General features: G+C 39.9%; 1 protein-coding gene across 1 annotated transcript in view; it reads left to right on the top strand.

Annotated features, from left to right (window-relative positions):
* The window catches only part of ADAMTS12 (ADAM metallopeptidase with thrombospondin type 1 motif 12), a 216,923-nt gene that overhangs the window by 121,868 nt on the left and 78,448 nt on the right, over positions 1–16,607 (top strand). Inside the window, exons 4-7 of the mRNA XM_060761364.2 lie at positions 7,783–7,979; positions 11,192–11,275; positions 12,314–12,438; positions 14,722–14,871. Of these exons, the coding sequence (XP_060617347.2) occupies positions 7,783–7,979; positions 11,192–11,275; positions 12,314–12,438; positions 14,722–14,871 (556 nt within the window). The remainder of the gene's footprint in view (positions 1–7,782; positions 7,980–11,191; positions 11,276–12,313; positions 12,439–14,721; positions 14,872–16,607) is intronic.

Genomic DNA, 16,607 nt, shown 5'->3' on the forward strand with positions numbered 1-16,607 from the left:
AACACAATCACAGGCTGAGCTCCAACATTAAAACATTCTTGTCCTGACATTGAATGTTTGCCGTATATCTGCTATGCTTCGCCCTCCATCCCCTTCGGGGTGAGAAAGGCAGAATATAAATATTTTAAATAAATAAGTAAGTAAGTAAATAAATCAATGATTCTCAACCTCTGGGTCCCCAAGTTCGTTGTGTTAAGTGAAGTTCACTCCCAAATATGTATGGGAGGGGTGGGGAGCATATGCCTTCCAAATATTGTACATTAAAGCTCTCATCATTCCCCACCGCTGCCTGTGCTGGATAAGCCTATTAGCTGCTCCTCAAAAACATCTGGAGAGCTATACAATTCCCACTTCTAACTTAGATCATTATGTTTATATGTGCAGACGTAAGGCATATGTAGCATGGTACACACCCCATGTATGGAATTATGCTGGCAAGGCATTCCTCTTCAGATTGTCTAAGTTCTCACCAGAAAATGGAAAATTGTTTCTTAAGGTTATAACTCCCAGAAAAGTGGCTACTTGTAGTCCATATAAGTGACTTTTCTAAGCTCTGGTTCTCATAAGAACTCTCCAAAGCATGCCATTATTATTCTAATATGCTTCATAGAGAATTTCCTGGCTACTTACAGCCATAATTTATCAGAGGTTTGAACCTACAGTAATTTGCTTTCAAGTTCAATGATCAGTAGAGAGTAGCAAGATTTCTTACATATAATTATAACATCATAGATTTCTTTTATTCATTAAAATGAATGACAAAATACTCTCTCAGCTTTAAAAGGAATGAAATAGTCACAGAAAGCAGCTGCATACCAAGGGAAAATGTACTAACAAGCTGCGATTGTCATAGTTTTTCAGGGCACTCAAGACCAAGTAAGGGCAGCCACTTTAGCAATAATGGATCAGAAGCCAGAGACAATATGTTTGATTCAATAATCCTACAGGAAATGGTGTTCAGGTAGATTTTGAAGGACTGGCAGTCACCGTGATTCCTCATAGACATGTCCTAAGGAGAGTTCAAGCAACAGGGCAGCTGTATTTTTCCAAGTATCTGTCTCTATTTGTGTATATGTTATACAAGGGTATTGGAAGCCAACAAATTCCACTGGTGTGGTTGGCCCTCTTTATCCACAGTTTGAATATATGTGTGTGTGTGTGTGTGTGTATGAATGTCATAAAGCAAAACTTGACTTTGCTGTTTTATATAAAGCATCCCATTCTACTATATCATTGTGTATAATGGAACTTGAACACTTATTATGCGTTTTGGTATCCACAAAGGTCCTGGAACCAACCAAGGGTCCATTGTGTATATTCTCTCTCTCTTTTTAAAGAAATCTCTCTCACACAAGTTTCCAAGCATTTTTTTCCCCAGCACATGCGATAACATCTTTGATCTCTGAGAGATTTTACACAAGGCTTTTATCCCAGTATCACCCTGCGTCATTCATTGAAGTTTCGAGGAGATTCAGATGACAGTTATCCTCCACACTTAATCCTCTTGTGTTTTCCCACTGCTTCTTCCCATTTTTTATTTTTACTACAGAAAATCAGTTAAGAAGAAAGATTTTAATTGCGTAGTGGTTTCTCTTTGCTAGCAAAAGACGTTTGTCCAGAAATGTTCAAATCAACAAAGTTGCTCTGTTAGTTCCACACACCTCGTTACTGTGCAGACCTTGGCTCACAGGGGGAAGCCTTGGAGATGGCAGTGGGAGGCATAACAGTCCAAACCTTCTGCAAAAATTAGGTTAGCATTATTTCTTCCCCTTATTGCCAGAGAGCTTGCTTAATTGAATACACTTATATCTATAAGTGGTTGTAAATTTGTGAATACTTGGGGGTGGGGAGTAAAGAAGTGTGTGTGTGTGTGTGTGTGTGTGTGTGTGTGTGTGTGTGTGAACCGTTTCTCTGGTAGGAAGGAGAACTTATTTCATTTTTATTTTATTTTTACTATGCCACCTTCTGTCGCTGATAAACGTATGTGTACATGTAGACGCCAAGGCAATGAAGCTGCTAAAGAAGAGAAAGAAGAATAAACCTCGCAGAAACTCAGCAACTTGGGGTTCAGTTATAAATGTCTGTATATGTCTCTTTGTTGTATTACTCAATACTGTAGTCAGTATGTAGCTTCAAAACGATCTCCTCACTAGTTACACCAATATGATATTCAGCTGACTTTCAGGAATATATCTTCAATCTTGTAACTTGACACAAGACTTCAACACATTAGTTGAAACAAAGAAATGCTTATTTATGATTTCTAGTGCACATAAAGCATATTGATTACACAGTACTTTACTTCAGTTCCACTTGAATATTGTTACATCCGCATTTTCTACTTGTGAATACATAAAACTGATAGTATACAACTTTCAGAATAGTATAACTTATGTCAACTTGGTTAGGTAACTTTCTCTTCTTTCAAATGTAATTCCTTCTCAACTTTCGGATTGGTTAACATATATTATTGTCACTTCTTTCCACCAATATTCTGACTGAAACTTATTCTCGGAGAACTCTCTGGCTCTCAATTCTACCTGACTGAGGACTTAGACTCAAATTACTCTCATATCACTTCAGTATCACAACTGAAGGCACAATCCCATACATTCCTTTTTTGTGCTGAAACTTCACTTACCCCATTCCCAAGTCTAAGAAGAAATAAAAGAAACTCCAGAACAAACATTCATAAGACTGGACTGTTTTCAAACAGGGGAAGCTGAGGGCTACAAGACTTCTAATCACATATTGGAGGGACTTGCTGCTGATGCTACTACTGAGAATGAGTTCTGGAACCTAGAAAAGGTCACCCTAAGCCAACTTCTAGGAAAGGATCAGGCATAGATAAGGAAGAAACCAATTGCACGCCCTTTCAAAACTAAAATTATGCCACCATCCAAAGAGTTACTAGCTGTGCTTCCTCTCAAAAGCACCCAAAGCCAGCACACCAAGAAATAGAGGAGGAAGGAATTCTGCAAAATTGCTCCACATCCAGAAAATGGGGAAGGGGGTGTCACCAACCATGTTGTCCGTAAGCCATTCTTCTTGCCAGAAGCCTCAGCTGCAATTTACTTGTGCAGGATTAAGATAATTTTGGACAGTTCCAAGACTGATAACATTAAGCTAGCATTCTGTCCTTTACAAAACAAAAAGAAAATTGTTTTCTGTGTCCTCCAAAGAGATGAGAGAGCTTCTTGGAAAATATAGTAGAACAACTTCTTACTTATGAGTATTATGTAGATGTTGTATAAGATGTCTACATAAGCAAGCAAATAATTCAGTTCAGTATTATTGCTGTAGAAACACAAAAGGAGTACTGCTCTGAGCTCTGTGAGTGCAGCTTTTTTCCAAATGAAGCAGAAAGTGTTTGAGGACCAGGGCATCCGTAGGGATACCAAGGTGCTTGTTTATAAAGCTCTTGTCCTCCCAATCCTGCTATACACCTGCAAAACATGGACTGTCTACAGACATCACATGCGACTCCTGGAAAGATTCCATCATTGCTGCCTCTGGAAAATCCTGCAAATATCTTGGGAAGACAAGCGGACAAACGTCAGGGGCAGTGGTGAGCTCCTTCTGTTTGGAAGTGAGTAGGACAAAACATGCAGGTATTGTGCAGTACATGTTTAGTGTGGGAACACTCCTATTTAAATATTTAAAAACAGTAGACTGAACATGGTAGCATAGATCTTTCCTAAATGGCAGGTTGCAATACTTGTTTATGCATGCCTAATTCACCAGTGCTTGTCTGTAAACTTGCATTTTCAAGTAATTATAATGGCACAATCTGTGGTGTTGTCATTATGTATTATTCTGCTAGCAAGAAGGTCCTGTTATTCGTTACTTCTGTTTGTTCTTTTACCTTTATCAATTCCCAAATTTAGCAACTGATAGATAAGGTCATCAAATCAGTGGCACTTAATTCCCTGAGATTTCAGGACTAAACCTGAGAACTAGAGCTTACAAAAGCAGACATGATCCTAAGCGCCCAGTTTTTGTTGGTCATTTCCACAGGAAAGAGGAAAGTGCCATTTCTCCAGTTTTGGTGGACTTAGCTCTGGGTAAGAAGAAAGCGCTGTCTGTAAAAGTTTCCAGCTTGCCTAGTAAAGAACAGCAGCTTGCTGCAGTTTGCAAGGCTTAATTAAGTAGTTGCTGTGCCTTTTGAATACTCTCCAGGGATTCTGTGAATGTATCCAATTTCCTCAATTTTTCTCTGTTGCAGTGCTACTATGGTGTTCAGTCTCACTCTGTTTCTGCATCCACTTATTGTGTTAAAGGCAAAGCACCCAGGCTGTACTGTGTATTCTTTGTCTCATCTCCCTAAATGGGAAGGATTGCTCCCCATTATTTCATCTTCATCAGAGAACAATCGTTTCTACAAAAAAATCTCTTAATTTCCAAACAAGAAACCCAATATTGGCATAAGTGCAGAAAATGTCAACAGAAGTCCAAAATTAGTAGCAATTGGGGAAACTGATCTTTCTCTTTCTCTTACCATATGTAACCTGAACAACCTGAGCAGCACCATATATACAAGTAATTCATCAGCAGGCTTGGAGGACATGGAAGCAATTTCAGATGTGTCCATATGCTACTGATGAGGAGGCAGAGTTGACACCTCTCTAAAAATGTTTTGCAAATATACATGATACATTCATGTTATGGTCATCATAAGTTGACTTGCCTAGATACCATTTTACTACAAGGATGCTCAAGCTGTAGAGGTGGGGAATCCTCCTGTGTGTGTAAAACCCAAATTATTTTCTACAAGAACTGAGTATGTTCAGAGATAACTTAGAAACAAATGTGATCATCACTAATAGTCAATACAGATTTAACAAAAAGAAGTCATTCCAGACGAATCTGATCTCTTTTTTCGATAAAGTTACAAGCTGGGTAGATGCAGGAATGGCATGGCTGTAGCGTATCTGAATTTTAGTAAGCCTTCGACAAGGTCCCCCATGACCTTTTGGCAAACAAACTAGTCAAATGTGGGCTAGACAAAACTATGGTTAGGTGGATCTGTAAATGGTTAAATGAATGAACCCAACGGGTGCTCACCAATGCTTCCTCTTCATCCTGGAAAGAAGTGACGAGTGCCACAGGGTTCCGTCCTGGGCCCGGTCCTGTTCAACATCTTTATTAATGACTTAGATGAAGGGTTAGAAGACATGATCATCAAGTTTGCAGATGACACCAAATTGGGAGGGAGAGCCAATACTCCAGGAACAGAATTCAAAATGATCTTCACAGATTAGAGAGATGATTGGCCCAAACTAACAAAATGAAGTTCAACAGGGACAAATGCAAGATACTCCACTTAGGCAGAAACAATGAAATGCAAAGATACAAAATGGGGGACGCCTGGCTCGAGAGCAGTACATGTGATAAAGATCTTGGAGTCCTCATGGACAACAAGTTAAACATGAGCCAACAATGTGATGCAGCAGCAAAAAAAAAAAAAGCCAATGGGATTTTGGCCTGCATCAATAGGAGTATAGTGTCTAGATTCAGGGAAGTCATGCTACCCCTCTATTCTGCCTTGGACACCTGGAATACTATGTCCAATTCTGGGCACCACAGTTGAAGGGAGATGTTAACACGCTGGAATGTGTCCAGAGGAGGGCAACTAAAATGATCAAGGGTCTGGAAAACAAGCCCTATGAGGAGTGGCTTAAAGAGCTGGGCATTTTAGCCTGAAGAAGAGAAGGCTGAAAGGAGACATGATAGCCATGTATAAATATGTGAGAGGAAGTCATAGGGAGGAGGGAGCAAACTTGTGACATGGAACAATGGCTTCAAACTACAAGAAAGGAGATTCAAACTGAACATTAGGAAGAACTTCTGGACTGTGAGAGCTGTTTAGCAGTGGAATTCTCTGCTCTGGAGTGTGGTGGATGCTCCTTCTTTGGAGGCTTTTAAACAGAGGCTGGATGGCCATCTGTCAGGGTGCTTTTAATGCAATTTCCCTGTTTCTTGGCAGGGGGGTGGACTGGATGGTCCATGAGGTCTCTTCCACCTCTATGATTTTATAATTCTATGATTCTATAACTGAATAATTGCTGTGGTCGGGAGAGGGAAATAGAAAGGAGTATCAAGGAGTTGGACATGGATGAAATAGTGAAATTGCACTACTGCAACTCTCAGTTTTGTTACAACTCTCATTTTTCCATATTCAGATATTACCATCATGAAAGTATGCAAAAATAGGGGTGGGGGAGTATTTCTGGGGAAATGTAAAGGAAAACATCTTCCTAAACAATTGCTCATAGGATAGTCTTGGGATGGGGAGAGGAGGAACATAATAATAAAATGTGGAGAATTGTCCAAGAGGGTAAGAAAGAAGAAAATGTAAACAGGAGTATTACCCATATCTTAATATTTCGTTGCTGGTAGTATTTGCAGGATAACAATCCCAATGCAACACATAATCATACAGCAGTGTTTGGGCATGTGTTGGAGATATGTTTTGAGTGTTTGATAGGAAAATGGAAACCCAACAGCAAAAAACAAGTCAAACAATACAATTCAAACCTGGTCTGAGACACTTTGATGCACAACATCCCTTTTGTTTACTGGTGTTATTAAAGTTTGGAGAGCTTTCAATAAGAAATAAAGCAATGAAAAATTCCATAACTGCAAAACAATAAAAGTTTTATACAATATAAGAACAAAAGTCAAGGCCTAGGAAGATATAAAGAAGGCTGCAATATTGTGCCTTTCTAATAATACACAGAGCTTATTGAAGCCTGATAAGGACATAAAGAATACACTAGGAAATATTTGATGTTTCAGTGTTGCCTTCAAGATCATTAAAGAATTTCCATGTAACAAGCTGTCCATTGAATCTTCTTTAGTGAAAGAATGCCAATGGGGATGAAGGTTGTATTGTACCTCTTGTGTAGTGGGCTATGTTTCAACTGTTTTTTAATTAAAATCACTGGGATTATTTCAAGAGGGTCTCCTGGTGGCACAGCAGGTTAAACTGCTGAGCTGCTGAACTTGCTGACTGAAAGCTTGGCAGTTCAAAGGTTGGCCCAGATTCTGCCAACCTAGCTGTTCGAAAACATTCAAGTGTGAGTAGATCAATATGCACCACTTCTGTGGGAAGGTAGCAGTCCTCCATGCAGGCCACATGACCTAGGCGATGTCTATGGACAACACTGGCTCTTCAGCTTAGAAATAGAGATGAGTACCACTATCCAGACTTAATGTCAGGGGAAACCTTTACCTTTGCTATTTCAAGAATAGTGTGAATTCAGGACTGAGAACAGCCCCCAGACCTTGCCAAAGGATGGAGTGCATTGGGATATATTTGTGATGGCATCATTCTAGTGCAGGTCTTGTTCTCTTGTAGCTTTTGACAGTCTTTCAATAAATCTACTGTGGAATTACAGCAATTGCATGATTAAAAGTTAAAGCAGAACTCCCATTCCTTCTCCTCCCCACTTCTTTGTTTTGATCACCACACAGGTGGCTTAGCTCCAAGAAAACTGTCTTATTTCTTTATAAGAGGAAAATCCATTCACATTCCCACAGAAAATTCTTTAACATTCAAGTAAAACAACAATCCCATTTTATTTTAGCACAACTGCTCCCTTCTCCATTTCAAATTTTCTTTACTCAAGTCCTTCCTGTTTTCAGTTCATCTTCATTTCACGTGTCATGGATTTCATCTGTGAAATATTGCGGAGCATGGATAAGGTGAATGTGTCACTTAATTTCCATAATGACCCCGTCACATGAATTAAAGTGCATATGATGTGCCTCCCGTTTCAGAAACTTTGACCTTTTTCAAACAACAACAGCTTCGAAGAGAGAAATGGGAAAGAAACCACTTGGTGACGAAGGCAGCTTCGCGCCGCTCTGTGAGCAGAGAACGCTGGGTGGAGACTCTTGTGGTGGCTGACAGCAAGATGATTGAGTATCATGGAAGTGAGAATGTGGAATCCTATATTCTCACTATCATAAATATGGTATGTAATATGTTTCCATTTTTCTCCTGATTCTGTACTCCATAACACTAATGAGGAGTACCTTGTGGTTCTAGGTATGTTTAGCTAGAGAAGGTTGAGAAGGGGCATGATAGCCATATCTGAAAGTATGTCACATTGAAGAGTGGGCAAGCTGCCTTTTTTCCTGCTCTCAAGACCACATGCAGAGCAATGGAGTCAAATAGACCATCTTCCTGATGGCAAGAGCTCAGTACGTGGTGGAGTCTCCTTTTCTGGAGTTTTATAAGCAGAAGCTGGTTGGCCAGCTGTCAGGATGCTTTCATTGGATCTTCCTGCATTGCAGAGGGTTGGACTGGATAACCCTTGTGTTCTCTTCCAACTCAATGCTTCTATTATTCTATGTCTCTGAGGACTATGGTCTACTGAAAAGGCCCTCTTCTATCCCTCAACAATGTAGAATGTGTCCCTTGTGGGAGAACATGGGAAATTACTTTCTCTGTTTTGAGTTATTCCTTCTCAATGGTGTCACCAAGTGTGTAAGGCAGCCTCTGGTGTTTAGAGGCCTGTGCAGTTCCAGGAAATCAGTACCCTCACTGGACCTGGCACTCCAATCAATGGTCTACTATTGCCTTATTTGCCCCAAAGCAACCCTGTCACAAATCAATTAAAGACCATTGATGCCATATGAGCAGGAGCTGAGCTGGGTTATGAACAGAGAAGGAAAAAGAGAAGAGGGCAAGACCCCTCAGTTGCTGCCTACACTTGTCATCAGAAGCCAGTGGAGAGCAAGGGAGGGCATCTCCTCTGTGCAAGAGAGTAATTTGGGTGTCACCCCCTCTAATGGTGTGACCCAGTGCAGTCTACCTCCTCTCCCAACCCCCAAGTGATACCACTTTCCTCTCTTTAGAGGCCTTATGAATACTACCAATAGTACTTGCAGTCCTGTGCTAAGACATAATAAAATCATTTGCAGCCTGATTGATTTCCTCCAAATCTGCACTTTTTAAAGTAGTCTGAACTTTCAAATTGTTTTCATGCTTCACTGTTGTGCCCTTATTGTGGTAAATAAATAATCAGTGTATAGTTAATGCTTGCAAAATATTATGAGCCAACAAATAAATGAATAAATCACTTACTGAAGTGTACCCCAGGGCATTTTTGGACATAATCTATGGATGAAGCAACTGGCAAAGCACAACGGTGAATTCGCACTCAAATTGTATAATCTAGATTGATAACAAGAACAGAAAGTTCTTCCCATGTCTTCACTACCTTCTGCAGCACTTTGTTATAAAGTAATTTAAGAATGTGTTATGAATTCTTTATAAGTAAAGGTTCCTGACAAGACAAAACAGAATTTCTGTTTGAAAATAGCAAACCAAGGTTATTTCCCTGGAAGTGCAACTTTACCATAAAGGAAATGTAGTCTCAGAGGAAGGCAGTGGCAATCCTCAAACCCCCAAATAAATCTTGCTCATAAAACCCTTCATGAGAGGGCCAGCTTAGGGTTGTTATAAAACAAAAACAAAAAACACCCCAACTTGAATGTAGTTAAAAAAGAGTTTTCACATCTGACAAGTCTGGACCCCTTTGCATTTAACATTGTTTATTTAAACCCTCCTCAAACTCACATTATCCAGATGTGTGGGACTATAGGTTCCATCACCCACTGATTGCATGCCTAATGAATATATTGTCTGAGAATGGTGGAAGTTGAGGTCAAATATATCCGAGAATTGAGGAAGCTGATGTAACAATACCCTCAATTTCTTAAACACATACTTCAACCACAGTGTAACAGATTATCCTGAACTATGAGAGCAGGTGATGCAAAACAATGCAAAATGTTTTTCCAAAGATGTCGTATGTTAAGGTGGTTGGACGAACAGACCTGCAAATGGACTCAGATCGTGAAACATATTTAGCACAGTTTGACCCCATATTCACTCGGATTATGTTACAATGCCTCTGACAGATAATAATGAACTCTATATTTTGACTGCACTTGGGCAAGAAGTATACCAATTGAATAGCACTAGAGGACCTAGAGAGGCCCACAAACAAAATTTCTAGATCTTCCATAGTTATGTTATAGTCAACTTCAGAAGAAAGCTGCCCATTGAATTACACTGGGGAACCTATAAATTCTTAGACCAAAATTTTAGTAAACTCCACAAATAATGAAATCTGCAAAAGTTAAACCCACAAATATGGAGGGCTAACTGCAGTTGTCTATCTCCTTTCAGCCCACCAAGATCTCCAAAGTGACTTAGAGTAGTAATTGAAGTATTAATGAGATTTTCATAGAATTATAAAGTTGGAAGAGACCTCGTGCATTCAAAGCACACCCAAATGGTCATCCAGCCTATGTTTAAAAGCCTCCAAAGAAGGAGCCTCCACCACACTCGGGGGCAGAGAGTTCCACTGCTGAACAGCTCATATGGTCAGGACCTAATTTACGGTGATGCTACAGAGAAAACCTTGTCACATATACCCAGTCTCCTAACCTCTCAAGTGTTCAAATCGTGCAACAGAGTCTTTGCTGAAGATCTCGGATTTCAGGCAAAATGTCAGAAACTTTGAGGATATGTTGTTGGGAGTTTATTTATGGTATTTTGTGTCAAAACATTGCATAAATAAACAAGTATATAAACAAGTATAAAACTGATAAAATAGAGGGAACACAAGCAGCTAAATAAATTTAGATCAAAACCGAACAACAACGACCACATTGTTTGCAGCTTTACACAGTTCTTCCTCTATGCATGATGCAGAGCATTGTGGCAAAAATACAGATGCTGAGTTGTTTGTTCTGCTCCACAGTTGCACAAGGTGGAGGATTCTTCTAGCCAGGATGTTTTTTTGATCTGCCCACTCCACTTCTGTGTCTGTTCAAAGACTTCCAAGTTGCCATTTTTGGTTTGCCCCTGGAGGCAGAGCCTCTCCCGGGGGAGAGGGGAGGGGGGCATCCATTTGGGATTTCCTGGTTTAGCTGCCCAGAGGTTTTGTTCTTGCTGGAAGAAAAGTTCTCATGAAACCTTCTCTTGATTTGAGTCTACTGGGAGGAGGTTGATAGGCATGCAGTGGATGGCTTTCACTGTGTTCAACATTACTTCTCTCACAGTTGGGAGCAAATTGTCATGAGTAAATCATCATAGTTGTATTGGAGTGGGGGAGAGAGAACATATATGGAAGAGGAGTCCATTAACTTCATACTATCTGCCTTGGCCCAGGTGGCAGGTTTGTTCCATGATCCAAGCATTGGCAACGCGATCCATATTGTGCTGGTTCGTCTTATTCTTCTTGAGGAAGAAGAGGTAAGATTTCCATCATTTATACACCCATTTGATTGTGCCACCAAAGGAGGACAGGTTATTGGAGAAAGATGAAGGAAACCAAATAAATGACTCTTTAGCCATGCAAATGTATTTTAAGAAAACACAGCTTTTTTTTTGAAGGGACACTACCAGCACAAACATTTACTCATGTATAAGTTAACCTCATACAGGTTGAGGAGAGGTTTTTGGCCTAAACTTACAGATTTTGATGTGACATATGGATATGTGACATAAGTTGAGGGTCATTCCTTGGCGAAGGGAAAGCATCAATACTGAAGTCATCCATCCTGACCACCATCACCACTTAAAAATGCAAGAAGCAATGCTATGGAAGACAAAATAGAGGAAATCAGTGCTTCTTTTAGCTTCTCCTCAGACGTATTTGCTGTTGTTGTTTATTCATTCACTCGGTTCCAACTCTTTGTGATCTCATGGACCAGTTCACGCCAGAGCTCCCTGTCGGCCATGGTCACCCCCAGCTCCTTCAAGGTCAAGCCAGTCACTTCACCTAGATGTATTAAGCACTCACCTTTTTCCACTCTCCTCAGAGAAGGGGGTGGTTCTTTTTTTATATTAGTTAAGGTGCAGTATTGACATGGAGACATGATAAATCAACCCAGGTTTTGGAGGGCTGATTCTTTTACTAACATTTCTAGACTTATACATGAATATATAGGACAATTCTTTTTCCTTCCTTCCCTTCTTTTCCATTCCCTGTCCTTGGACCTTTGAATGGGAAGCTGATTGACCACTGCTGGATGACTGACCTCAAGGATTTAGCCCACTACCCAATCAGTTGTATAACCATGAAATTTCACATAACTACATCAGTGATTAAGGTTTTATTTTTACTTGGTAAGCAGCAATTAAAATGATGCCTTTTTCTCCTGGCAAAAGCATCATTTGTTAAAGCTAAATTACTCCAGCAGGCTCAATTATAATACACGGTATAATTATTACAGCTGACGTTGTTAGCATACTGGCAGTATAATGATATTTTTCTTTTTCTTTTTTCAGCAAGGGCTGAAAATAGTTCACCATGCAGATAAGACATTAGCCAGCTTCTGCAAATGGCAGAAGAGTATAAACCCCAAGACAGATAACAACCCACTCCATCACGATGTGGCCGTGCTTCTTACCAGGTATGACATTCCAGTAAAGGGTCAGGTTGAGGAGAACTGAAGGATGGGGATCTTTCAGCCTATTGAACGAGATACCTATTAGCACATTAAGTAGCCAACAATTCTCTGGTTGAGGAGAAAGTAAAGTTGTGCAGTTGGCTGATTAAAGGAGACAGAGAGGAGAGAAAGTGAAAGCTAAGTTTCTGGGTGGAATCAACAGCAACCTGGTGGTGTGAAGCCTTGCTTCCCAAATTTTCTTTCAGAGAATCTGCTTTGTAATGTGCACGTTTTCCACTTGTTTTCATATAATATATTGATTAGTTAAGTTCAGTGGTTCCCAACCTGTGGTCGGTCGACCATCAGTGGTCCACAAGAACTAAAATATGGTCAGCGGCCTCACCATTACTACATCGTTGCAACGAGAGCAACTGGTCTTGCAAAACCCTCTTATACTGCCAAGGCTTATTAAATATGGTTTTCTGTGGGCAAGCAGATGACCACTATTGGATGGGATATGTTCTGTATCAGAACCTAGAGCTGATGTGGTCTATCCAATGCAATTTTCTGAATCAGCACCCCAAATAACCAAACCAAATCTAAAGCTGACCAAAAACTGATTCATAACCCTTTTGACACTAATGTTGGAGAGTGGTCCCTGGTCAAGTGGCTCCTGGTTTAAAAAAAACTTGAGAACCACTAGTTTAGTTGAATAAAGCAATGTCCCCAAATTTGGTCCTCCAGGTTTTTAGACCCCAGGCTTTTAGATCCTTCTTTTAAAAATATAGCCAAATACCACCTGTTATTCATTTCTCGGCCTCCCATCCAATAGAACTGGCTCTGCTTAGCATCCAAGCATCTGGTGTGTTTATGATATTTAGACCTCTATTTTCCGCTACAATCCTTTTTTTAAACACAGCAAAACAAAGTTACAGGAATGGTTTTGGAAACAATTCCTCCCCCTGCTCCACATCTCTTTCCTAAACAAAACAAATGTAACAGCAAATATTTTTGGTTCTTTTTGTTAATGTCCTTTTGCTACAAAATTACAGGGCTTTTATTGCTTGTGACTTCTGCTTGCAGCACTTGTTAATGATAATTGCAGGCTTTTGAATGCTGCCGTAATAATCAGAAATCTGTGACTCGGTTGTGCCAGTTCTTGCTTTTCCTTTGCTTTGTCTTGTTGGCTGTTTTTTCTTTAGACAATGCCACAGTGGTTTATTTCTGATTTAGAAAATTGTGATTCAGTTTCTGAATACAATGAAAATCTGAGTATCCCACATAGGAAGCCGGGGCTGGATATTTACTGTTGGCTTATTCAATTCATACTCTTGTATGAATAGTATCAGCGCCATTATTATCCCATATGTTTGGTACTAAGAGTTTATATTAATATTTCAGTGACAATAAAACAACTGTGTTTGATTGCTCTGTGATTTTGTACACATACAGTTTTCTGCAGGAGAAAAAGAACAGTTTAGTGTGTAGGTAAAAAAAACAATTACAAACTGAAAGCTAGTGTAGTATTTGTAGGTGAAGTATACAACTAAAGTGATGGGAAACTAGACTTTGAGTGTGACTTGACCTTGGCTAAGTCACACTCTCTCAGCTCCAGAAGAAGTCAATGGTAAACCCTCTCTGAATAACTCTTGCTGTTTTTATTTGTTTGTTTTTTTTGGGTTTTGTTTTTTTGTCGTGTCAGGAGCGACTTGAGAAACTGCAAGTCGCTTCTGGTGTGAGAGAATTGGCCGTCTGCAAGGACGTTACCCAGGGGACGCCCAGATGATTTGATGTTTTTATCATCCTTGTGGGTGGCTTCTCTCATGTCCCCATATGAGGAGCTGGAGCTGATAGAGGGAGCTCATCCGCCTCTCCCCGGATTCAAACCTGTGACCTGTTGGTCTTCAGTCCTGCCAGCACAGGGGTTTAACCCACTGCGCCACCAGGGAACTCTTGCTGTGAAAATCCTTTCATAAGTTTGTTTTAGGCTCACCACAGGTCATAAATTACTTAAAAGAAGTTCAAAAACAAATCAGAGCTGGGAGGATCACCTTTTTGGACTACAATTCCCAGAATCCCCTAGCCTGAAAGAGTGAAACCATCAAGAAAGAGTTAGAAGGGAAAGTAGTGTAGCTCTTGCTGACATGCAAGCTTTGGCAAGTATCCAACAGTGTTGATAGTTGAGCACTGCTTATCTCAGATTAAGTGCCATTGAACAGATGGGATTCTGAATTAAGCGGTGAATAGGCATTGAATCACTATTGGACATTGCTCTTTGTGTCTCAAGCCTTTTTGCTGTATTTTCAGAAAAGACATTTGTGCCGGCATGAATCGTCCATGTGAAACCCTGGGCTTATCCCATCTCTCTGGAATGTGTCAACCTCATCGCAGCTGTAACATCAATGAGGACTCTGGGCTGCCCTTGGCATTCACAATTGCACATGAACTGGGGCATAGGTATGAAAGCACCGGTGACCTTTGCTAATTTATAAAATATCTATATCATGGGCTCTCGATATTTGCTTGGGGTTTGGTTCCAGGACTCCCTTGTTAATACCAAAATTTGTGGATGCTCATCTCCTGTTATATATAATGTCATAGTAAATTATATGAAATTAATAAATGGTTGGAGGCTTCAGAGGGATATGTCTACACATCAACTTAGTGCTTGATGCACAACGAAATTAAAAAATGGAATTTGTTTCTGAATGTTTTTGAGCCTCACTTGGTTAAATCCATGGATTCAGAATCCATGGATTTTTTGTGTGTGTCAGGAGCATCTTGAGAAACAGCAAGTTATTTCTGGTGTGAGAGGACTGACTGTCTGCAAAGGATATTGCCCAGGGGGCACTAGGATGTTTTACCACCCATTGGGAGGCTTCTCTCATGTTCCTGCATGAGAAGCTGGAGCTGACAGATGGGAGCTTACCCTGCTTCCCAAACTGTACCTTTCGGTTAGTAGTCAGTTAGTTTAACCCATTATGCCACTGGGGGCTCCTAACCATGCATGTGGAGGGCGAACTGTATCTTGTTGTACAATTGGGAAGTCATATAGAGAGTGACTTAGGTGTCTATACAGAAAGCCCATGTGGTGCCTGCTCTCAGGTTTGCAATCAAAACAGATAAGATACAAAAGGAAAGAGAGCTGGGAAGAGGAAAGGAGAAAAGAGGAACAACTCAGGTGTGTGTAATTATCAGTTCCTTGGGCAGGTAGAATAGCTGCAGGGTGACAATTGAGCAGATGCAAAGCCTGAAAGAATTTGCTTTTTAGGTGGGGTAATTATGGCTTCTCTTTTCTAGCTTTGGTGAACATAAGGGTGTTACGTCACAATGCTAACTGTTACTGAAATGGCTGCAATTAAATATTCTTTCTTTGGAGAGAGAAAAGAGCCACATGCTGTTTCAGTGGCAATAAAGAGACTAGTACTTCATCGTAATTCAGTGCAAAATGAGAGAAACTTAGACATGAGTCTAATATGCTTGGAGTTTTTTCTTGTATTTAAGACTAAAGTTTTGCAGGAGGAGGGTTTTACTTCAGCAGTGAGCACTCACCAGATATATTGCCGGATTGCACCTCTGCGCACTCCTTAAAATGGCTTACGTGGCCTTTGATGGGAGATGCAGTCCAGCACTATCTGAAGGACCACACTTTGCCCATTCTTGTTTTCTCTCTTATTTTTAATCACTTCAAAATTGTGTGTGTTGCTTTTCTTACATTTTTGCAAAAAAGAGAGCTTATGGATTACTTGCTTTCCATCCTTTTATATGTTTTAGATTAGTATAATGTCCTCATGTTTTTTTATTTCCATATAGAAAAATGTGTGCTTTCTTATATTGTTATTTGTTTACTTGGATGTTTATAACCTGCCTTTCCCCCAGTCCCATAGGACTCAAGGGCCTATAAAAGGAATATAGTTTTAAAAAAATCATAGTATAGGAAAGTTAAAAAGCAATTAAACCTCATATTAAAACCACTCAAAGCATAAACTATTAAAATGCATTAATACATTTGTATAGATTAGTGTTTTATTTGTCTGTTTTGTTTGTACTAGAAGTAAAGATGTAAACAAAACTGTAAACATTAATGTTATACCATCTCTGCCTTTGTTTCTTTCATCAATATACTCTTGGCTTCTAAGGAGTAATACAACTCCTTATTTCTCTCTTTTCTGGTAGGTGTTTTGGAGATGGGA

This window comes from Anolis sagrei, chromosome 2, assembly GCF_037176765.1.
Source record: "Anolis sagrei isolate rAnoSag1 chromosome 2, rAnoSag1.mat, whole genome shotgun sequence".
In the NCBI taxonomy this organism is placed as follows: Eukaryota; Metazoa; Chordata; class Lepidosauria; order Squamata; family Dactyloidae; genus Anolis; species Anolis sagrei.